This window comes from Somniosus microcephalus, chromosome 2, assembly GCF_052327205.1.
Source record: "Somniosus microcephalus isolate GS21.2 chromosome 2, FLI_Smic_1.0, whole genome shotgun sequence".
NCBI classification, from domain to species: Eukaryota; Metazoa; Chordata; class Chondrichthyes; order Squaliformes; family Somniosidae; genus Somniosus; species Somniosus microcephalus.
In genome coordinates, this window is record NC_140988.1 from 183,991,295 (window position 1) to 184,015,643 (window position 24,349).

Consider the following 24,349-nt stretch of genomic DNA (forward strand, 5'->3'; position numbering starts at 1 on the left):
TAGCAAGAAATATAAAAGCAGACTGTAAGAGTTTCTGCAAGTATGTAAAAAGGAAAAGAGTAGCAAAAGTAAACAGTGGTCCATTAGAGGCAGAGACAGGAGAAATTATTATGGGGAATAAGGAAATGGCAGAAACTTTAAACAAATATTTTGTATCTGTCTTCACAGTAGAAGACACAAAATGCATTCCAAAATTGGTGTGGAACCAAGGGTCTAATGAGGGTGAGGAACTTAACGTAATTAATATAAAGTAGAGAAAAAGTACTAGAGAAACGAATGGGACTAAAAGCCGACAAATCCCCTGGACCTGATGGCCTGCATCCTAGGGTTCTAAAAGAGATGGCTGAAGAGATAGTGGATGCATTGGTTTTGATCTTCCAAAATTCCCTAGATTCTAGAATGGTCCAAGCGGATTGGAAGGTCGCAAATGTAACACTGCTATTCAAGAAAGGAGGGAGAGAGAAAACAGGGAACGACAGGCCAGTTAGCCTGACATCAGTCATCAAGAAAATGCTGGAATCCATTTTTTAAGGAAGTGGTATCAGGGCACTTAGAAAATCATAACATGATTAGGAAGAGTCAACATGGTTTTATGAAAGGGAAATCGTGTTTGACAAGTTTATTAGGGTAACTAGCAGGGTAGATAAAGGGGAACTAGTGGATGTAGTATATTTGGATTTCCAAATGGCATTCGATAAGGTGCCACAGAAAAGGTTATTACACAAGATTAAGGCTCATGGGGTTGGGGTAATATAGTAGCACGGGGTTGGGGTAATATAGTAGCACAGATAGAGGATTGGTTAACGGACAGAAAACAGAGAGTAGGGATAAACGGTTGGCAGGCTGTAACTAGTGGGGTGTCGCAAGGATCAGTGTTGGGGCCTCAGCTATTTACAATCTATATTAATGAACTAGATGAAGGGACCGAATGTACTCTTTTATTGGGCACTTTAAACAAATTTAACTGTAAATTAAACAAACTTCAAATGAAACTTAAACAAATCAAATAAAAATTGTGTTGGCCGGGTTGATGATGCACTCCAGTCCCCGCGGCGCCCACCGGTCGCGGAAATACTCAAGCGTGCCGGCGGACACCACGTGTTCCATCTCCAGGGCCACCCGGGCGCGAACATGGCCGCGGAAGAGAGGCAGGCAATCTGGCAGGGACCGAGTGTAATGTATCCAAGTTTGCTGATGATACAAAGCTAGGTAGGACAGTAAGCTGTGAGGAGAACACAAAGAGTCTACAAAGGGATATAGATAGACTAAGTGAGTGGGCAGTAAGGTGGCAGTGGAGTATAATGTAGGGAAATGGGAGGTTATTCACTTTGGTAGGAAGAATAGAAAAACAGAATATTTTTTAAATGGTGAGAAACTTTCAAATGTTGGTGTTGAGAGAGATTTGGGTGTCCTTGTGCAAGAAACACAGAAAGCTAGCATACAGGTACAGCAAGCAATAAGGAAGGCAAATGGCATGTTGGCCTTTATTGCAGGGGGGTTGGATTACAAGAGTAAGGAAGTCTTACTACAATTGTACAGGGCCTTGGTGAGACCACACTTGGAGTACTGTGCACAGTTTTGGTCTCCTTATCTAAGGAAGGATATACTTGCCTTGGAGGCGGTGCAACGAAGGTTCACTAGATTGATTCCTGGGATGAGAGGGCTGTTCTATGATGAGAGATTGTGTAAAATGGGCCTATGCTCTCTGGAGTTTAGAAGAATGAGAGGTGATCTCATTGAAACATACAAGATTCTGAGGGGGATTGACAGGGTAGATGCTGAGAGGTTGTTTTCCCTGGCTGGAGTGTCTGAACTAGGGGCATAGTCTCAGGATAAGGGGTAGGCCATTTAAAGACTGAGATGAGGAAGAATTTCTTCACTCAGAGGGTTGTGAATCTTTGGAATTCTCTGCCCCAGAGGACTGTGAATGTTGAGTTTTTGAGTATATTCAAGGCTGAGATAAATAGATTTTTGGACTCCAGGGGGATCAAGAGATATGGAGATTGGGCAGGAAAGTGGAGTTGAGGTCAATGATCAGCCATAATCTTATTGAATGGCGGAGCAGGCTTGAGGGGCTGTATGGCCTACTCCTGCTCTTACTTCTTATGTTCTTATCAAATGCCTTCTGGAAGTCCATATAAACTACATCCATAGACATTCCCCTGTCTACTACTTTAGTTACTTCTCAAAAAATTCAATTAGGTTTGTTAGACATGACCTACCCATTACAAATCCATGTTGGCTCTCTCTAGTCAGCTCAAATTTCTCTCGGCGCTCAGTTACTCTGTCCTTAAATAAACATTCCAATTAACTTCTCCACAACAAGTTAGACTAATAGGTTTATAATTTCATGGTTTCTCCCTCACACCTTTCTTAAATAAGAAGTTACATTTGCAATTTTCCAATCTAAAAAGGGAGAGTTCCTGAATCGAGAGCGCTTTGGAAGATTATGGCTAAAGTATCTGCAATTTCCTCACCTACTTCCTTTAAAACCAAGACCCGGTCTTTGATTCATTATTAATTTCCCTGGAATATCAGGTACATTATCCTCTTCCTCTACTGCATCCCATCATAGGAAAGATTGGAATAATGGAAATAATCTGCAACGTTAACTAGAACAACATCAGCAATGGGATGTAGTTATGAAGAAATGAACTTTTTCCTCCCAGAGAAACAAAAAATAAAGAGGTATCCAAGACTGTTCTCAAAATAATGAAATGTTTTGAGAGGGTAAATAATGAAAGATTATTTCCACTGATTGGCGAATCTGTAACAAAGGGGCAGACTCAGGCTCATCACGCAAAAAATGAAAAGGGAAGTTACAGCACAGAAACAGGCCATTCCGCCCAACAGGTTTATGCTCCACACAAGTCTCCTCCCACCCTTCTTTATTGAACCCTATCCACATACCCTTCTATTCCTTTCTCTCATGTGCTTATCCAGCTTCCTCTTAAATGCATCTATGCTATTCGGTTCAACTACTCCTAGTGGCAGCGAGTTCCACATTCTAACCACTCTCAGGGTAAAGAAGTTTCTCCTGAATTCTCTACTGGATGTATTAGTGGCTGTCTTATATTTACAGCCCCTAGTTCTGGTCTCCCCCACAAGTGGAAACATCTTCTCCAAGTCTATCCTATCAAACCCTTTCTTAATGTTAAAGACCTCTAGCAGGTCACCCCTCAGGCTTTTTTGCTAGAGTGAGGAGGCCCAGCTCGTTCAATCTTTCCTGATAGGTATAACCTCTCAGTTCTGGTATCATTCAAGTAAATCCTTTTTACACCTTCTCCAGTGCCTCTTTATCCTTCTTACAATATGGAAACTAGAACTGTTCTCAGTACTCAGTGTGGTCTAACCTAGGTTTGATACAAGTTTAACATAACTTCTCTGCTTTTCAATTCTTTCCTTCTAGAAATGAACCCCAATGCCGTTTGCTTTTTTTTTAATGGCCTTGTTAACCTGTCTCGCTACTTTTAGTAATTTGTGTATCTGTGTCCCAGATCCGTTCTAACCAATTTAGACACTGATTTTCCAAGGAGTATGTGCCCTCCTTATTCTTCCTACCAAAATGTACCACCTCAAACCTTCTATATTGAAGTTCATTTGCGAATTACAAGCCCATTCTGCAAGTTTATTAATGTCTTCCTGTATTTTGTCAGTCCTCCTCTATATTAACTATACCCCCCAATTTGATGTCATCCACAAATTTTGAAATTGTACTTCCGATTCCAGAGTCCAAATCGTTCACGTAAATGGTGAACAGTGGTCCTTGTGGAACACCACTTTCCACCTTTTGCAAGTCTGAACAACAACTTTTAATCCCTACTGTTTTTTGTTTTGTAGCCAGCTTGCTATCCATTCTGCTTCTTGTCCCCTGACTCCACATATTCTGACCGTACTCATGAGTCTATGGTACCTTATTAAAGGCCTTTTGAAAATCCAAATATACAACATCTATTGTATTACCCTTATCTACCTTGTAACTTCTTCAAAGAATTCAATTAAGGTTGGTCAATCATGATCTTCCCCTTTGGAATCCGTGCTGACTACTCCATTATATTTTCAGATGTTAGTCATTGTTGTGAAGTAGGAAACGTGGCAGCCAATTTTCACACAGCAAGCTCCCACAAACAGCAATGAGATAATGACCAGATAATCTGTTTTAGTGATGTTGATTGATGGATAAATATTGGCAGGACACCAGGGATAACTCTCCTGCTCTTCTTCGAAACATGTAATTGTGCCTCTGCTATCTCTTCCCTAACTACTTTTAATATGCACAGATGCAGGGGTTTTAATCCTCTCTAAGTTTTATTAGTTTATCAATTATCTCCCCCCTTTCGATCTTAATTTTTTTTTTTCCACAACATGTTATTAGAACATGAAATGCTTTACCACAAGTGGCTATTGAGGTGCAGGCTATATCATTTAAAAGGGAATTGTTTCAAATGTGTCACCCAAAACACTGCTCCCTGCATCCTCACAGTGTTGACATTAAGATTCATAAGCACCGTATATTACTCTTAATAAGTTGGAGACACTCCAACATACAAGGGAGGGGGAAGGAGTATCTGGACAGTTTGCTCCAGACCTCGGTCACACCTCTGAGGTGCAGGTTCAGTTCAGGGTTGGTGCGACTGATAGTGTACAGAGTAAGGAGAACCCAGGTGAGAAAGAGAATGAGGAGCCACAGAAACTGATTGTATCCAACAGGTACAATGTACTTGCCACCTGTGAGGATAAGGATAAAGACTGTCGGAAGGAAAGCCAGAATGCAGACCATGGCACTTTGGAGCAGGAGGCTGTCCAAAAGTGTGTGGGGGGGGGGGGGGGGGTGGAGGTGGAAGAGAGAAGAGAAAGGGTAATGTGGCAGTTGTAGGGGATTCTATAATTAGGGGGACAGATAGCATCCTTTGTAAGCAAGATCGAGAGTCCCACATGGTATGTTGCCTACCTGGTGCCAGGTTGAGGGACATCTCAAACCGGCTTGAAAGGTTATTGGAGAGGGAGAGGGAGGATCCAATCATTGTGGTCCATGTTGGGACCAACATAGGGAAAAGTAGGCAAGAGGTCCTGTTTGGGGAGTACCAGGAACTAGGAGCTAAATTAAGGAACAGGACCTCTGGATTATTACCTGAGCCACATGCCAATTGGCATAGGGATAAGCTGATTAGGGAGGTGAACACATGGCTAAACGAGTGGTATGGGAAGGGGGGGGGTTCCATTTCATGGGATACTAGCACCAATATTGGGACAGGAAGGAACTGTACCACTGGGACAGGCTCCATCTGAACCAGTCTGGGACCAGGGTCCATGGGGAAAGGATAATTAGGGCGGTCACAAGGACTTTAAACGAGTAAATGGGGGTGGGGGCCTCAGATGGAAATTGTACTCCAAATAATAGTTCAAAAACAAACGAAAGGGAAGAGAGTAGAGTAACAGTCAGAAATTGTGCTTTAGGCACTACAGGTAAAGGGAAAACTAAAAGATGTAAAGTGATTAAACCAGGAGAGAGAAATAAGAAACATGTGAGTAAAACATTAGAGCTGAAGGACAGGCTAGGGTGTGTGGCCCAAATAAACATTCTTTATACAACCGCACGGAGTATAAGGAATAAATAGAATGAACTACAGGCACGAATTCAAAGTGGAGGATACGACATGGTAGCCATTACTGAGACATGGCTACAAGACAGTCAGGGCTGGGAACTAAATATACCAGGTTATAATGTCTGCAGGAAAGATAGGGAAAATGGTAGAGGGGGAGAAGTATCCTTAGTGATTAAGGATGAAATCACTTCAATGATAAGAGAGGACATAACGAGAGGTAAGCAGACAGTGGAGACTTTATGGGTAGAATTAAGAAATAGAAAAGTATTTAAGACTATAGTGGGAGTTGTGTATAGGGCCCCTGGTAGCAGCTGTGGCGTGCTAGATTGTATAAATGCAGATATTAGACAAGCATGTAGCAAAGGCACAGTGGTTTTAATGGGGGGATTTTAACTTTCATATAGACTGGGATAAGCAGACAAGCACCTGTCAGAAAGGTAGTGAATTTCTTGAGTGTGTCTGGGATAGTTTTCTACAACAATATGTCCTAGAAGCAACAAGAGGGCATGCCATATTAGATTTAGTAATGAGTAATGAGCCAGATTTAGTTAACAGCCTAACAGTGCATGAACATTTATCCAACAGCAATCATAACATGATCGAGTTGAACATAGTGTGAACGGGAGAAACGCGAAACAGCTACTAAGATTCTAGATTTAGGTACGGTCGACTTCAACAGGATGAGATAAAGACTGTCCACAGTAAACTCGGCAAATCTGTTAATGGGTAAAACGACGCAAGATCAGTGGGAGCTGTTCAAAAAAGAATTTGAGATACAGAACCAGTTTATATCCAAGGGGCAAGAGCTTGCCAAAAAAACACGGATGACTAAAGAGATAAGGGACAGCATAAAACTAAAAGAAAAAGTATTTAAAAAAATGCAAAAAGTAACAGATTCTGGCGAACGGGCAAGATACAAAGAACAGCAAAGGATCTACAAAACATGAGTATGAAAAGAAACTTACAAGGGATATCAAAATCAATAAAGATTTTTTTTACAATTATATTAGGAAAAAGAGGGTAGTCCACAGCAATGTTGGTCCCTTAAATACTGATACAGGTACACAATCCCTTATCCGAAAGCCTTGGGACCAGCTGAGTTTTGGTTTTCGGATTTCAGAAGGTATTATTATAGGACTGGAAAATTTGTATTTAATATAAATTTTAAAAGTTCAGGCTACCTCTTGCGACTGTTCCGTGTCTCATTCCCCTTCCTGCTTCTCTGGAAAGCCGGATATCGGCTGACTCCTACTAAGCTGGCCCGCAAATCAGGTCGGGGGTCGGGTGGGAGAAAAGAATATCGGACGGGCCGCGGTTCAGGTCGGGGGGGGGGGGGGGGGGGGGGTCGGAAAGAATATCGGACGGGCCGCGGTTCGGGGGGAGAAAAGAATATCGGACGGGCCGCTGTATTGTTGGGTTCACTCTCCCGGTACCTCCTTCACACTGCCCGGCTCGGCCTGCAATCTCCTACCCAGGAGGGAACTCTGTAACCCTCTGCCCTGCTCAGCGTAAGTCGTGCGCCACTCTGGTCATGTCGTGCGCACAACTTACGCTGAACGAAAAAACTTTCGGTTTTTAGAGGTTTTCGGAAGTTCGGATAAAGGATAGTCTACCTGTATCAGTGATATTGTCAATGACAATAAGGAAATGGTGGACATATTGAATAATTACTTTGCGTTAGTATTTTCCGTAGAGGAAGAGGATAGCATGCCGGAAATCCCAGGAAACTAATATTGAATCGAGGACAGGGACTCAATAAAATTAACGCAAGTATAAAAACAGTAATGAAGAAAATAATGGCACTAAAGAGTGACAAATCCCCAGGACCAGATGTTTTCCATCCCAGGGTTTTAAAGGAAGTAGGTGAGCCCATTGTATATGCCCCATGTATAATCTTCCAAAGTTCTCTAAATTCAGGAACCATTCCTTTAGACTGGAAAAATGTACGTGTCACTCCGCTTTTTAAGAATGGTAAGAGGGGGAAACCAGGGAATTATAGACCAGTTAGCCTAACATCTGTTGTCGGGAAATTACTAGTCTCTAATTAAGGACAAGGTGGCTGAACACCTTGAAAAATTTCAGTTGATCAGAGAGAGCCAGCATGGATTTGTGAAAGGTAGGTCATGCCTGACAAACCTGACTGAATTTTTTAAGGAGGGGACTGAAGTAGTGGACAGGGGAATGTCTATGGACGTTATTTATATGGACTTCCAGAAGGCGTCTGATAAAGTCCCCCATAAGAGACTGTTAACTAAAGTTATGGAATTGAAGTCAAATTATTGACCTGGTTAGGAAATTGGCTGAGTGGCAGGAGACAAGCAGTAGAGATAATGGGCAGGTACTCTTAATTGGCAGGATGTGACTAGGGGTGGCCCACAGGGTTCTGTGTCGGGGCCTCAACTATTCACAGTATTCATTAACGACTTAGATGATGGGATAGAAAGCCATATATCCAAATTTGCTGATGACACATAAAAAACCTGCAAAAGGACATAGACAGGCTAAGTGAGTGGGCAGAAATTTGGCAGATGGAATATAATGTTGGAAAGTGTAAGGTTATGCACTTTGGCAGAAAAAAATCAAAGAGCAAGCTATTATCTAAATGGAAAGAAACTGCAAAGTGCTACAGTACAAAGGGATCTGGGGGTCCTGGTGCATGAAACACAGAAGGTTAGTATGCAGGTACAGCAGGTGATCAGGAAGGCCAATGGAATCTTGGCTTTTATTGCAAGGGGGATAGAGTATAAAAGCAGGGAAGTCTTGCTTCAGTTATACAGGGTACTGGTGAGGCCACACCTGGAATACTGCGTACAGTTTTGGTTTCCATATTTAAGAAAAGATATACTTGCTCTCGAGGCAGTTCAGAGAAGGTTCACTCGGTTAATTCCGGAGATGAGGGGGGTTAATTCCGGAGATGAGGGGGTTGACTTATGAGGAAAGGTTGAGTAGGTTGGGCCTCTACTCATTGGAATTCAGAAGAATGAGAGGCGATCTTATCGAAACATGTAAGATTGTGAGGGGGCTTGATCGGGTTTATGCGGGGAGGATGTTTCCACTGATGGGTGAGACTAGAACTAGGGGGCATAATCTTAGAATAAAGGGCTGCCCTTTCAAAACTGAGATGAGGAGAAACTTCTTCACTCAGAGGGTAGTAAATCTATGGAATTTGCTGCCTGAGAGAGCTGTGGAAGCTGCGACATTAAATAAATTTAAAACGGAGATAGACAAGTTTCCTAGCTGATAAGGGAATTAAGGGTTATGGGAAGCGGGCAGGGAAGTGGACGTGAGTCTAGGTTCGGATCAGCCATGATCCTATTGAATGGCGGAGCAGGCCCGAGGGGCCATATGGCCTACTCCTGCTCCTACTTCTTATGTTAAAGATAGGTGGCATTGTAGGCAGTGTAGATGAATGCATAAAATTACAAAGTGATATCGATAGATTAAGTGAATGGGCAAAACTGTGGCAAAATGGATTTCAATGTAGGCAAATGTAAAGTCATCCACTTTGGACCTAAAAAGGATAGAACCGGGTACTTTCTAAATGGTGAAAAGCAAAAAACAGTGGAGGTCCAAAGAGACTTGGGTTCCAGGTACATAGATCATTAAACTGTCATGAATATGTACAGGAAACTCTTTGGTATCCGGCACCTACGAGACCAGGATGGAGCCCCAGTCACACGGCCACAGGTGCTGGAGCCCCGGTCACACGGCCACAGGTGCTGGAGCCCCGGTCACACGGCCACAGGTGCTGGAGCCCCGGTCACACGGCCACAGGTGCTGGAGCCCCGGTCACACGGCCACAGGTGCTGGAGCCCCGGTCACACGGCCACAGGTACAAGAAACCTGGTTACACAGCCACAAATATACAGTAAAACTTACCTTTGGGTTCCTGAACCTACTCCTGAATTTTGCCGGTTATTGGAGAATTCCGGATAATTAGGTGCCGTTTAAACGAGAGTTTACTGTACAGATAATCAAAAAGGCTAACGGAATGCTGGCCTTTATATCTAGACTGGAGGACTAGAATACAAGGGGGTAGAAGTGATGCTGCAGCTATACAAAGCCCTGGTTAGACCACACCTGGAGTTCTGTGAGCAGTTCTGGGCATCACCCCTTAGGAAGGATATATTGGCCTTGGAGGGAGTGCAGCGTAGATTTACCAGAATGATACCCAGACTCCAAGGGTTAAGTTCCGAGGAGATATTTCACAAATTAGGGTTGAATTCCCTAGAAGTTAGAAAGTCAAGTGGTGATTTGATCGAAGCTTTCACGATATTAAGGGGAACAGATAGGGTGGAGAGAAACTATTTCCACTGGTTGGGGAGTCTAGAACTAGGGGGCAGTCTAAAAATTAGAGCCAGGCCTTTCTGGATTGAATTTAGGAAACACTTCTACACACAAAGGGTGGTAGAAGTTTGGAACTCTCTTCCGCAAATGGCAATTGATGCTCGATCAATTATTAATTTTAAATCTGAGACTTTTTGTTCACCAAAGGTATTAAGGGTATGGGCCAAAGCCGGGTGTATGGAGCTAGCTCGCAGATCAGCCATGAGCTCATTGAATGGCGGAACAGGCTTAAGAGGCTAAATGGCCTACTCCTGTTACTATGTTAACTAATTTTCTTCCAGGACCTCAAAACCTTGAAACTTGCTTCCTTTCCCAATTTTCCCTTCCTCCTATAACCTACACAGGGTTTTAAAACCCAAGCTTTACATTGGCCAACCACTGCATCTCCATTTGCATCCACCTTTGCTACTTGTTTCTACTTGGCCTTTACTGCAGCTGTATTAACTTTGTGATGGATCACAATCCCATACAAAAACTTCCTCAAGGAGATTTGCAAACTAATACTAATTTATAAATAGCAAATCAGTTATGTTATACAATCTAAAATATATGCCCATTAGTCTGTCACAATACCATCAGAACACATCTAACTGTGGAAAATGACCGACACCAAAAGTGAACCCATGCATACAAGTGATATCGTCTGTATTTTAACAAAAGCCAAGAACCAAAGATGGCTCCAACACAATTCCAGAATTCTACCAGTTATTTCCTCAGAAATGCAACTTTAAACTGAAGAAAATGTTTTACGGTCAAGCTATTCCATCTCAATCTAACCCACTAACTCCAACCAGATTTCTTGATTTGTGAATTCTCCACAACTTTCATTAATTGTGCAAATATAACCTTGATTTTTTAAATGTTTAAACCATCTCCAACTCAACACACTGAGGTTATCTTAATTGATCCATTCTTTGAAGTTTGGATTTTGTCCATTTAAAAGTTTTCCATAGAAACCAAATTCCAATACCGTGACTTTGAAAAGGCCAGACATAGATTCAAATTAATGAATGCAGCTCATCAGCAACAACTGGTTTCTTCTTTGTAGCTATAGATAATTTGTACAAATGAGGTACAAGGCACAAAGAAAGTAAGTTTCAATAACCAATTATCACGTTTAATGTCTGTAACAAAGGCACCACATGAATTTTAAAAAACTTTCCATTCCAGCAGTGGTGCAACAAACCACTGAAGCACGCTGCTCCTGCTGAACCACCCAACTGCATGATGGACACCTTTCATTGCATACTGAGCTTCAAGAAAAACATGAAAACCTGTGACTGAAAGCTTCAGCACATATGGAGTAAAACTTCAACTGTGAGACTGCAGTGAGATCTTTAGATCTGGCTCTTTCTGTCTATTGGTAACAAGCGTAGTAGCCTTCACCCAGTGGCATGACTCACACCTCTGAGCCAGGTCATGTGCTCAATCCTCACTCCGGGTATATTGGAACACATAATCTCGGCTGACTCCAGTGCAGTACTGGAGGGAGAGCTTCTCTGAGGTGTTGTCTTTCAGATTAGATAACAATTTGCATTTATATAGCACCTTTAAATGTAGCAAACATCCCAAGGTGCTTCACAGGAGTGTTCTCAGATAAAATGAACAATGGAGGGGCTGGGCAGTGGAAGGATTTGAAAACATGGATGAGAATTGAGACGTTGCTGGACCAGGAGCCAATGTGAGCACAGGGGTGATGTGTGAACTTGGTACGAGTCAGGATAGTTGCAGAAGAGCTTCAGAAGCTAAAGTTTACGGAGGGTGTAAGGCCGGCCAGAGCACTGGAATAATCAAGTCTGGAGATAACAAAAGCATGCATGGGGGTTTCAGCAGCAGATGGGCTGAGGCAGGGGCAGAAACAGGCGATGTTATCGGGGTGGAAGTAGGCAGTTTTGGGTGATAGAGAGGATGTGTGGCCAGAAGCTCATCTATGTTAAACTAAGTCATCATGTGCGCTCAGGTGGACGTAAAAGATCCCAAGGCACTATTCAAAGAAGATCAGAGATGTTTGCCCAATTTCCTGGCCAATATTTATCCCTCAATCAATATCACTATAACAAATAAAAAATATATCACTATAACAGATGATTTTATGATTACCTCATTGCTGTTTGTGGGACAAATTGACTGCCTCATTTCCCTACTTTACAACAGTGACTACACTCAAAGCACTTCAGTGGCTGTAAAATACTTTGGGATGTCCTGAGCAACATTCCCTATAAAGGTGCACGGCCCACCTCTCTGCCAGTCCCACGCAGCCCAGGACTGGCTTTTTCAATATAAAAAAGTTTTGCGCGTGGGCCAAGCAGCACCCAAAAAAAATAAGCGGGAACATTGGTCCTGAGGTTGTGAAAGGTGTCCTAATCCAAATTGTACACTCTTGGGAGCCGCAAGCCTACATTTCGTTGTACTGCACTTGTGCACTAACAATGACAATAAAAGTTGATTTGATTTTGATTTGATTTGATAAATTCAGGCTCTTTCTTTACAACAAAGAAGCCAATTTTATTTTAATATTGTATGTTTTTATTTAATCACGTTCTTGCTCGTTATCTCAAATTGATTGGGGGGCAGCAGGTAAAGAAGCAAATTATAGATAAAAGGGCACCTTGACTGGATTAAATAGAAGCAAGAATTGGCAAATAGAACTATAGATCAGCAATGGGAATTATTTAAAACAGGAGATATAAAGGGTATAAATCAAGCGCATTCCAGTAATGGGAAAATCAGCAAAAAGGTTGGGATTCCATATATGAGTAGGGAGACACAACTAGATGTAATAAAAATGAGTGCAAAATGTAAACCAGGACAAGTATTAATATAGGAAAGCTACAAAAAAATGGCGATTAGGGAACATGAGGTAAAACTATTCCAAGGGAAGCCAGGGAAAAATTAGCAGAGACTCAACTCAAATTTGGCAAGATTCCTTGGAACTCAAAGGTATTGACACATCTCTTCAAATAAAAGACATGAGGTTAACCAGGAAATAACAGGACAGTTGGTTTTCCTTCAGCATAACTATAAACTACAAAGCGGTGGAATTGGTTTTCAGGGTTGTGCAAAACAAATAATAACGAATCGGCAGCCCATTTTACAGCCTGCTCAATATTATTTTCCATTGGCTTCAATGGAAAAGAAAATCGGGCTAGATGCAAAAGCAGGCTGCTGATTCGCTATTGTCCATTTTGCACTACAGCTGAAGTCCAATTTCACCCCCCTAGAGTCTAGAATATGGGATGAAATTACTAAGCGCTTTAAGAAATGTGAGTTAATCAGTGCCAGTTAACAGAGATTTCTAAAAGGCAGGTCATGCTTGATGCGCTATCAATTACTCATAAAAGACTGAGAGTTAGAAGAGTAACTAAAGGCTTTTATTAACAACAGAATGGAGGTCTGCCTCGAGTGGTCGACCGGTCCAGAAATACAAAGGGCTGGGGAGCAGTCACCTTTATACTAGGACCTGTGGGAGGAGTCAGCCGAGGCATGTCCAGGCATGTACACAGTGGAATACAAACAGGACAAACAGGAATACAAACAGTGGTTTACCACAATGCTTAAACAATCACATGGAATTTTTGAAGAGGATAAAAATGCAGTGGATATGGTTTATATGAATTTTCAAAAAGCATTTAATAAGGTACAGTACCACATATACTTATGGCAAAGATAATGGCACGTGGACTTATGGGCGTGCAGCTACATGGACAGAGATGGTTGGAGGGCCGAAAGCACGGGTAGGTGCAAAGGAAAGTTTCTTAGACTAGAGAACTGCGGCGAGTTGTATTCCATAGGGCAACAATTCTTGCAACAGTGAACCAGCAAATCTGATGCTTTGCAAACTATTCTCAAATTACATCTCTTCATCACTTCATGCAGCCACTGAAGTGATTTGAAGAATGCTGATTCTCAGAGCAGCACAATGAATTTAGTAGTTGCACATTAAAAGTAGGATGTTTTTTCTGTAATGCCACTTATGGGTACTTTTTTGGTTGCTGACTTAATTTCTCCTAATAAAGTAAACTATACCTTTCAATATGATCGTCTTCAATTTGATAGTTTTTCTGGTTTACAGCAATATGTTGATCACTGGGTCAGAGAGTTGCAAGCAACACCATCCCAACAGAAACTAGGGTTAACAGCGGGTTGACATTTATGGCCTCAAAGCTACAGGGGGAATTTGTATCAAGGTTTTCTTTCTTTGATGTACCCCTATGAATCCCTGTCTAAGGGTACCGAGAACTTTTTTTTAATGTTGCCCTTTATCCTCCGAATGAATCCCAACAGGCCTTCATATAATCCACTATCTTAGCCTGCAAACAGGGCATATATGCTCACACTTTGGGCTAACCGCCAAGTACCATTTCTGGGGTATCGTTAGCTCTGCTCATGTGGGGGGTTTTTTAAACCCTGAATGAAAAACTTCACTTGCTCATTAAACAGGCTGTTTCCATTTTGACCAGCTTGGTTGGCAACTATGCCAAAAGCCCAGAGATTCACAGCTAATTATAATGGCGCACAAGCACCCAAAGTCAAGAGCATCTAACTAAGTTCAGTGTTGTCGCACAAAGTTTTCAATCAATTGGTGAGGTAGCCATTTAACAGCTGTTGCCACTCTATCCTAACCAAACAAACAATCTGGGAAGTCTACACATTTGGATTTTCTCCCAATGAATGCAACAGCATGTTATCTTAAAATGTAGAGCTTCACTCCACACAAGCATCCAAGCCAGGCAAATGGCAAATTGGTGAATTCAGTTGTATACAAAAACTAGAGAGGATACAATCAGTCAATCACGCAAGAAAAGTCCACTTTACCTGTGCAACAACTGGGGCTGTTATATTATATAAATCTATATAAAAGAGGATGGCTGGACAACTCACCCACTTCTCCCCCAATTTACAACAGCCTCAGATTGAATGAAACATTCTTCATGCGCCTTCCCGCTTACAGTAACTATATAGTACAATCATATTACTGAGAAACATCAAACTTTGTTGTAGCAGTTAAGTTTACAGGTATTTTAATGGTTTCGGTTTTAAAGTGTACCGTCTAGTGTGAAACTAAACCACACAGCCTAAAAAAGTCTCTACACTCTGCTTAGACAACACAACAAAAAAAGTAGTGGAATCTCATTATGCTGACCAACATTTGTAATGGTGGGAGCCTATCAAAATCTGTTTTGGAAAACTATAGTTGATTTGTTACAATGTTACTGCAATCATTATAATGATCAGTATATTTTAGGTTTGCACTTTAATGCTATTTCACCACTGTTGAGGCAATTAGAATCAGAATTAATCTACATGCTCTAGCATATGAATGGGTACATTAATAAATAACAATGTTAATTGTTAATTATCCTTAACTGGCCCTAACTAGTCAACTGTAAAGGATTTAGGGGAAAACAGACTGCATTGGTCAGCAGCACAGCTCAGGGGTCACCAGCACTTTTGAACAGCTGAGCAGTACTCTGCCACTTTTGGGTTGAGAGCAATGGAAGAAGATAAAAACAGTAAGTTTCTGGCAAAGAAAAGCCAAGCAGTTCAGGACAAATCAGGGATTGCTTTTTTCCAATATACTGACCAAAATCACTAACAACTTTTCACTACAAATGAGAGGTCATTCAGCCAACGTAGATTATCTTTCCACAGGATATACGATTACCAACCCCCACACCACCATTATCACATTACAACAGGCAACAGCCTTATGAATACTTCCAGAGTTTTGCTTCCACTACCTTAGCTAAACTATTCCAGAGAGGTGGTATTACAGAGCAATTAGACATTCATTGCCAGATCTGGGTGGATGACAAAAAGCACCATCGGGTCCTGTTCTCCTCTCCTCTCCCAAAACTGCTCACTATTCCAGACTTATCCTGGAATGAAACGACAACCCCGCCTCTTTTCTCCACTACAAACCATCTTCTTAAACCGCTCTTCCCTGCCTCCAACAAGTGCAAACAGCTCGGAGACTCTTCCGGTCACTAAAATTCAGACCATCCGTTCAGCCGCTTCCCTCCCTTTCCCAGGCGAAACTTCCAAGGTTCCTTCCTGCCCTCGCCCTGAACTCGCATCTTTCTCTAGTTTCTCTCCGCGCTCATCTTGTCCACAAGACCCACTTCCTGCTCCCTTGACCCTATTCCCACTAAACTGCTGACCACCCAACTTCTTTGCCTGGCCCCCATATTAGCTGAATATTGTTAACTGTTCTCTCTCCGCGTACTGTCCCCCAGTCCCTTCAAGTTTGTTGTCAACACCCCTCTCAAAAAACCCACCCTTGACCCCTCTGTCCTTGCAAACTACCACCCCATCACCAACCTCCCTGTCCTCTCAAGTCCTTGAACGTGTTGTCGCCTCCAAAATCCGTGCCCATCTTTCCCGCAAATCCATGTCTGAATCCCTCCAATCAGGTTTCTGTCCCTGCCACAGTACCAAAACGGCCCTTATCAAAGTCACACATGATATCCTGTATGACTGTGATCTTGGTAAACTATCCCTCCTCGTCCTTCTTGACCTACCTGTCGTCCAGCTGGTGGAACTGCCTTGCCTGATTCCATTCTTATCTACCCAGTCGTAGCCAGAAAATCACCTGCAAAGGCTTCTCTTCCCGCTACCACACGTTTACTCCTGGAGTGTCCCAAGGATCTATTCTTGGCCCCCATTTCTCATCTACAAGCTGATTCTCAGTGACATCATTCGAAAACACGTCAGGTTTCACATGTATGCTGACGGCACCCACCTCTAACACACCACCACCCCTCGATGGTCTCTGATTTGTCATACTGCTTGTCTGACATCCAGTACCAGTAAGCAAAAATTTACTCCAACTAAATATTGGGAATACCGAAGCCATTGCCTTCGGTCCCTGCCACAAACTCAGTTTCCTAGCCACTGACTCGATCCCTCTCCCTGGTCACTGTCTGAGGCTGAACCAGACCGTTCGCAATCTAGGTGTCATTTTTGACCCCAAGATGAGCTTCCGACCACATATCCGCTCCATCACCAAGACCGCCTACTTCCACCTCCGCAACATTGGCCCTCTCCGCCCCTGCCTCAGCTCCTAGTGAAACCCTCATCCATACCATTGTTACCTCTAGACCCGACTATTCCAATGCTCTCCTGGCCGGCCTTCCATCCTCCATAAACTTGTGCTCACCCAAAACTCTGCTGCCCGCATCCCAATTTGCACCATGTCCCATTCACCCATCACCCCTGTGTTTGATGACCTACATTGGTTCATGGTCTGGCAACGCCTCCATTTTAAAATTCTCATCCTGGTTTCCAAGATCCTCCATGGGCTCGGCCCTCCCTATCTCTGGAACCTCCTCCAGCCTAACCACCCCCCGAAATCTCTGCACTCCTCCAATTCTGGCCTCTTAAGTCATCCCCGATTTCAATTGCTCCACCATTGGCGGCTGTGCTTTCAGCTGCCTAGACGCGAAGCTCCGGAATTCCCTCCCTAAACCTCTGTCTCGCTATCTCCTCCTTTTAGACACCCCATAAAACCTACTTCTTTCGCCAAGCTTTTGGTCATCTGCCCTAACTTCTCATGTGGCTTGGCGTCAAATGTTGTCTGATAATACTCCTGTGAAGCACCTTGTGACGTTTTATGGCGTTAAAGGTGCTATATAAATGCAAGTTGTTGTTGTCGCCTCCCAAATCCATGCCCATCTTTCCCAAAACTCCATGTTGGAATCCCTCCAATCAGGTTTCCACCCCTGCCACAATACAGAGATGGCTCTCATCAAAGTCACAAATGACATCCTTTGTGATTGTGACAGAGGTAAGCTATCCATCCTCGTCCTTCTCAACTTGTCTGCAGCCTTTGACATGGTTGACCACTCCCTACTCCTCCATCGCCTCTCCACCGTCGTCCAGCTGGGAGGGACTGCAATCGCCTGGTTCCATTCTTATCTATCTAATTGTAACCAGAGAATCACCTGCAATGGCTTCTCTTCCCACTCCCGCATCGTTATCTCTGGTGTCCCTTAAGGATCTATCCTTGACCCCCTCCTATTTCTCATCTACATGCTGCCCCTTGGCGACATCATCCAAAAATACAGCGTCAGTTTCCACATGTACGCTGACGACACCCAGCTCTACATCACTACCACTTCTTTCGACCCCTCCACGGTCCCTAAATTGTCAGACTGCTTGTCTGACATCCAGTTCTGGATGAGCAGAAATTTTCTCCAATTAAATATTGGGAGGACTGAAGCCATTGTTTTCGGCTCCTGCCACAAACTTTGTTCCCTAGCCACTGACTCCATCCCTCTCCCTAACATCTATCTGAGGCTTCGCAACCTTGGTGTCATATTTGACGCTAAAATAAGCTTCCGACCACATATCCTCAGCATAACTAAGACTGCCTATTTCCACATCCGTGACATCGCCCGTCTCCACCCTTGGCTCAGCTCATCCACTGCTGAAACCCTCATCCATGCCTTTGTTACCTCTAGACTTGACTATTCCAACACACTCCTGGCTGGCCTCCCACGTTCTATCCTACGTAAACTTGAGGTCATCCAAAACTCAGCTGCCCGTGTCCTAGCTCATACCAAGTCCCATTCACCCATCACCCGTGCTTGCTGACCTACATTGGCTCCCAGTTAAGCAACGGCTCAATTTCAAATTTTTCATCCTGGTTTTCAAATCCCTCCATGGCCTCGCCCCTCTGTAATCTCCTCCAATCCCACAACCACCACCACCACCCCACCCCGAGATATCGGCGCTGCTCTAATTCTGCCCTCTTGAGCATCCCTGATTATAATCGCTCAACCATTGGTGGCCGTGCCTTCTGTTGCCTAGGCCCTAAACTCTGGAATCCCCTCCCTAAACCTCTCCACCTCTTTCCTCCTTTAAGACGCTCCTTAAAACCTACCTCTTTGACCAAGCTTTTGGTCATCTACCCTAATTTCGCCTTACGTGGCTCGGTGTCAAATTCTTTTGTCTTATAATACTCCTGTGAAGTGTCTTGGGAAGTTTTACTATGTTAAGGGTGCTATATAAATACAAGTTGTTGTTGTTATTAATCGCTCTTTGTATGAATATTACTAATGACGCCAGTCTTCAAATGGCATTGTACCAGTGTGCACCTATGTCCCTTGTACTGCAATCCTGGTCTAACTTGAAATTGTCATTTGGATTAAACTTTTGAATTCCGCTTACCATCCCGTATACCTGTATAAAGTCCCTTCACATTCATTTGCTTTTAAAGGTAGAACAGTCCAAGTTTTTCTAACTTTTCTTCATAAGTCAACCCATCCAACACTGGAGATTAGGACTTCTCTGCACTTCTTTGGGAGCTTGGATGTTTCCTTGCATCTTAATGATGAGAACTGAACACAGTACAGGAAACTTTGTGCTATCCGGCACCGACAGGACCGAGCTGTTGCCGTCCCATCAAAACTGCCGGACAAACCAGCGCTAATGTTGAAACATACGGAGATTTTGAGCTCCGTATCTGGCAACAAACCCTGTTGCTTAGCAACAGCTTCTAAACAGTCAGCCATACCTTGCAAGCGTCTCTGTAGCTTAGCAACAGCTTCAGCGAGACCTTGCAGAGCCTGACTGGTGAAAAAAAAGCAACAAAAAGAAAAAAAACCTAACGAAACGGCTCCTGATTTTTGCCGGTGGGTCGAGCATTCCGGACAGTTAACCTCCAGATAAACCAAAGTTTCCTGTACTTGAAAGTTAGCCTGGCAGAGCACTATAACATTCCTGCACAACAGCCTCAAAATCTATATATTTTATTAATTTAGCAATGTAGCAATTTAGCATTCTATTCCCTTTGTTCCTCTGCAATAACTGTACATTGGTTTTAAATGCTTAATTCAGATCAGTTCCAGCCTCGCCTCCAGCAAGGATATGAGGACAGAACTGGCTAAAGTGGACTGGGAAAATAGATTAAAGGGTAAGACATTTAAGGAGATATTTCATAAATCTCAGCAAAGGTATATTCCAGTGACAAAGAAAGGCTCTACAAGAAGGATGCACCATCCGTGGCTAACTGAAGAAGTTAAGGATGATATCAAATTGAAAGAAAAGGCATACAATGTTGCGAAGATTAGTGATAGACCAGAGGATTGGGAAATTTTTAGAAACCAGCAAAGGATGGCTAAAAAAAATTATAAAAAGAGAAGATGGAGTATGAGTGTAAACTAGCAAATAAGATAAAAACAGACAGCAAGAGCTTCTACAGGTATATAAAAAGGAAGAGAGTAGCTAAAGTAAACGTTGGTCCCTTAGAGGATGGGACTGGGGAATTAATAATGGGAAAGAGAGAAATGGCAGAGACTCTAAGCAATTATTTTGGATCAGTCTTCACGGTAGAAGTCACTAAAAACATCCCAATAATAATAATCAAGGGGCTATAGGGAGGGAGGAACTTAAAACAATCTCTATCACTAGAGAAAAGGTACTAGGCAAACTAACGGGGCTAAAGGCCGACAAGTCCCCTGGACGTGATGGCCTGCATCCTAGGGTCTTAAAAGAAGTGGCTGCAGAGATAGTGGATGCGTTGGTTGTAATCTACCAAAATTCCCTGGATTCTGGAGAGGTCCCAGCGGATTGGAAAACCGCAAATGTAACGCCACTATTCAAGAAAGGAGGGAGACAGAAAGCAGGAAACTATAGGCCAGTTAGCCTAACATCTGTCATTGGGAAAATGCTGGAATCCATTATTAAGGAGGTAATAGCAGGACATTTAGAAGATCATAAGACAATCAAGCAGAGTCAACATGGTTTTATGAAAGGGAAATCGTGTTTGACAAATTTGCTAGAGTTCTTTGAGGATGTAACAAACAGGGTGGATAAAGGAGATGAGTAGATGTAGTGTATTTGGGTTTCTAGAAGGCATTCAATAAGGTGCCAAATAAAAGGTTACTGCACAAGATAAGAGCGCATGAGTTTGGGAGTAATATATTGGCATGGATAGGGGATTGGCTAACTAACAGAAAACAGAGAGTCGGGATAAATGAGTCATTTTCTGTTGGCAATCAGTAACTAGTGGAGTGCCACAGGGATCAGTGTTGGGGCCTCAACTATTTACCATCTGTATTAATGACTTGGATGAAGGGACCGAGTGTACTGTAGCCAAATTTGCTGATGATACAAAGATAGGTGGGTTAGCAAGTTGTGAGGAGGACACAAAGAGTCTGCAATGGGATACAGATGGGTTAAGTGAGTGGGCAAGAAGTTGGCAGATGGAATATAATGTGGGAAAATGTGAGGTTATCCACTTTGGAAGGAAGAATGAAAAACAAATTATTATTTAAAAATGGAGTGAGACTACAAAATGCTGCAGTACAAAGGGATCTGGGGGGTCCTAGTACATGAAACACAAAAAGTTAGCATGCAGGTACTTAAAGTAATTAGGAAGGCAAATGGAATGTTGGCCTTTATTGCAAGGGGTATGGAGTATAAAAGTAGGGAAGTTTTGATGCAACTTTACAGCGCGCTGGTGAGACCACGCCTGGAGTAGTGCGGGCAGTTTTGGTCTCCTTATTTAAGGAAGGATATACTTGTATTGGAGGCAGTGCAGAGAAGGTTCACTAGGTTGATTCCTGGGATGAAGCGATTGACATATGACGAAAGGTTGAGCAGGTTGGGCCTATACTCATTGGAGTTTAGAAGAATGAGAGGTGATCTTATTGAAGCATACAAGATTCTTTTTGATTTTTTTGTTTGTGTTTTCTTTAATTCTCTCCATGGCAGCTGTCTTTCATTCTGCCAGCGCAATTTACACTTCATCTAGAGCCATCTTTTGTTTCTTAACCTGTCCCATTACCATCTCCTTTTGCCTTGAATATCTCAATGTCTCTTAACCTCTCCTGCCTTCTATCCCATCAGACCTTCCCTTTTGTTCTTTCATCCCCACTCCCTTTCCCAGATCCTACACTTGCTTTAAAATCTGTTCCATTTCCTGCTTTTTTCCAGTTCTGACGAAAGTTCGACCTGAAACGTTAACTCTGTTTCTCGCTTCACAGATGCTGCCTGACCTGCTGAGTATCTCCAGCATTTTCTGTTTTTATTTAAGATTCTGAGGGGGATTGACAGGTTGTATGATGAGAGGGTGTTTCCTCTAGTGGGGGTATCTAGAACTAGGGGGCATAGTTTCAGAATAAGGGGTCGCCCATTTAAGACAGAGATGAGGAGGAATTTCTTCTCTCAGAGGGTCGTGAATCTTTGGAATTCTCTACCCCAGAGAGCGATGGAGGTGGAGTCATTGAATATATTCAAGGCGGAGTTTGACATTTGAACTACAAGGGAGTCAAGGGGTATGGGGAGAGAACGGGAAAGTGGTGTTGAGGCCAAGATTGGATCAGCCATGATCTTATTGAATGGCAGAGCAGGCTCGAGGGGCCGATTGGCCTACTCCTGCTTCTTATGTTCTTATATAGTCCACTATTCATTGTGTGTCCCATGTTTTCTTCCAACATGCAACACTATGCACTTGTATTGAATTTTATCTGAAACAGTCCTACCCACTTGTAAACTATGTCTAAATCTTTCTGTACTTCCTTGGGTTCTTCTGCAAACCACTCTCCCCTTTCTTTCTTCCTCCCCATCCCCCTCATGCTCTGTACTGATATGCAAATGTGACCAATATGCAAGGGGAGGGCGGCATCTTTTCACAAACGAACTAAACCTAAAAATACCAGTATAACTGTATATGTTTCTTGTCATCTTATCTCCCCACTGTCCCCAAACCTTAGTCTCTGAAAAGCGAAGAGGATTGACAGCCATTCTGGGCCTCTTCTAGAGACATTCAGACGCACCTACACAGGAAAAATAAAACTTCGAAAAGAAAGAGTTAGTAATGTGTAGAAAGCTTACTCCCGCCACGGCATCGGGGGTGAGAAAAGGACAGAGAAAACTTTAACATTCCTTCCCCGGGTTCTTCTGTAGAAACCCTAAAAACTCTGGAGTGGCCTTGGAAACGTGGCCCGGCCATGTGCATAAACAGGCGCAGGGCAACGCGAATGACTCCGTGGGGCTCCTGCCACTGCCCGGCCGAGCAAAAGGCGCCGTCCCGCCGAGGGACGAGCGTGGCTGGAAACCCCTGCGGACAGCAAAAGTTACCTGAGACGGGACATTGGCAGGAAATCAGCCGCAGGCCGACGTCGCGGCGGGTCGGGATGGAGACTCCGCAGGCCTGGGCCTCACAACACGCTGTAGCCGCCACTCTCGCTAACTGACGAGCGCGCTCCGCGAGAGGCAGAGCGGAACCGCCGCCGCCAGCCGCAGCCGCCCCTTCCGCTCCGTTCCCCCAGCCCGCTCGGAGGCAGCAAGGTTGCCGCTCGTCGCCAACAAGGCCCGCTACTCCGACAGGAGCCGCTGGTGGGATGCAACCCTTCCTCCGTGCGCTGCCCAGTCCAGCTCGGCCCGGCCAGACCCGACCCATGAACTTACCCGTCCGAGGTGGCGCGCTTCTTACTGGACGAGTAATCGTCGCCCAGGTCCACGCGGTGCCGCTTGGACATCTTCACCGTTCTGGAATGGTCCCGGCGCCTTCCGATTCTCTCCCCCCCCCGTCCCGTTCCGTCTCCTCTGTTCCGGGTTCCGGGCCGATTGTCGCAGAAGCTCGTGTCCCGGCAGCGCCTCCTTTCATTAACTTGCTCGTGCCCGCCTCGTTCCTTCGCTGTTTCGCTCTCTCTATTTCACCGCCACCCCACCGCCCAGAGTGTGTGTTTTGTGCCTAAAATCACCACCACCCACCCCCTCCTACTCCTTTCGCAGCAACAGGCCCGACGTAAGCCCGGCTTCCCAGCACTTCCACAAGATGGCGGCTCGCAGACCGAAGACGTACCTCGTTCTGGTGCAGTCACGCCGCGGGACACAGCCAGCCAGCCAGCCAGGGAGGGGTGGGTAGTTTTTTTTACATTTTATTATTGAAGGACACTTGCAACTTGAGTTTCGTACCCTTTGTTACATATTATAAACTGTCAAATATCATGTAAAGTCTGGTGAATTCCTTTTTTACAATGTCTATGATTTAAGATTAAAAACAACCTCCTACCCCAACACAAACACAGTTATTTTCTGGTTGTTTCAATAATTACTGGACGAGTTACATAATGAGCAATACAATTTTTATCAGGCGAACATTGAGACTTAACGTTGATACGGATACTGCAATACAAAAGTGAAAGTCACAATCTTAAGACGAAATGTGCGTAGTCTTTATTCAATATTTGTAAGTAATTATTTTAAAGAAAGCTTTTTTAGTTTTGAAAAGTTTTTTAAATCATTTTCAAATTTCACGGACTAGACAACTATAGGAATAATATCAATTTACCTCCGTCAAAGTTCAACTCAAAAAAAAAAAGATACAATACGATAATACATCGTGTAGATGTTGCCGTTTCGTTGGGCAAATAAAGTAAAGCTAT

At 43.5% G+C, this 24,349-nt stretch overlaps 1 protein-coding gene across 5 annotated transcripts in view; it reads right to left on the minus strand.

Moving 5' to 3' along the window:
• dhx15 (DEAH (Asp-Glu-Ala-His) box helicase 15) overlaps window positions 1–23,732 on the minus strand; it is a 208,196-nt gene extending 184,464 nt beyond the window's left edge. For 2 of the 5 annotated variants that reach the window (XM_085967801.1, XM_085967794.1), the window contains exon 1: window positions 23,370–23,730. In XM_085967801.1, coding sequence (XP_085823927.1) covers window positions 23,370–23,440 — 71 coding nt within the window. In that variant the 5' untranslated portion in view covers window positions 23,441–23,730. Of the gene's footprint in view, window positions 1–23,039; window positions 23,191–23,369 lie in introns of those variants that run through there. The other 3 variants (XM_085967832.1, XM_085967811.1, XM_085967822.1) reach the window with 3 other exon arrangements.
• Window positions 23,733–24,349: the final 617 nt, after the last annotated feature.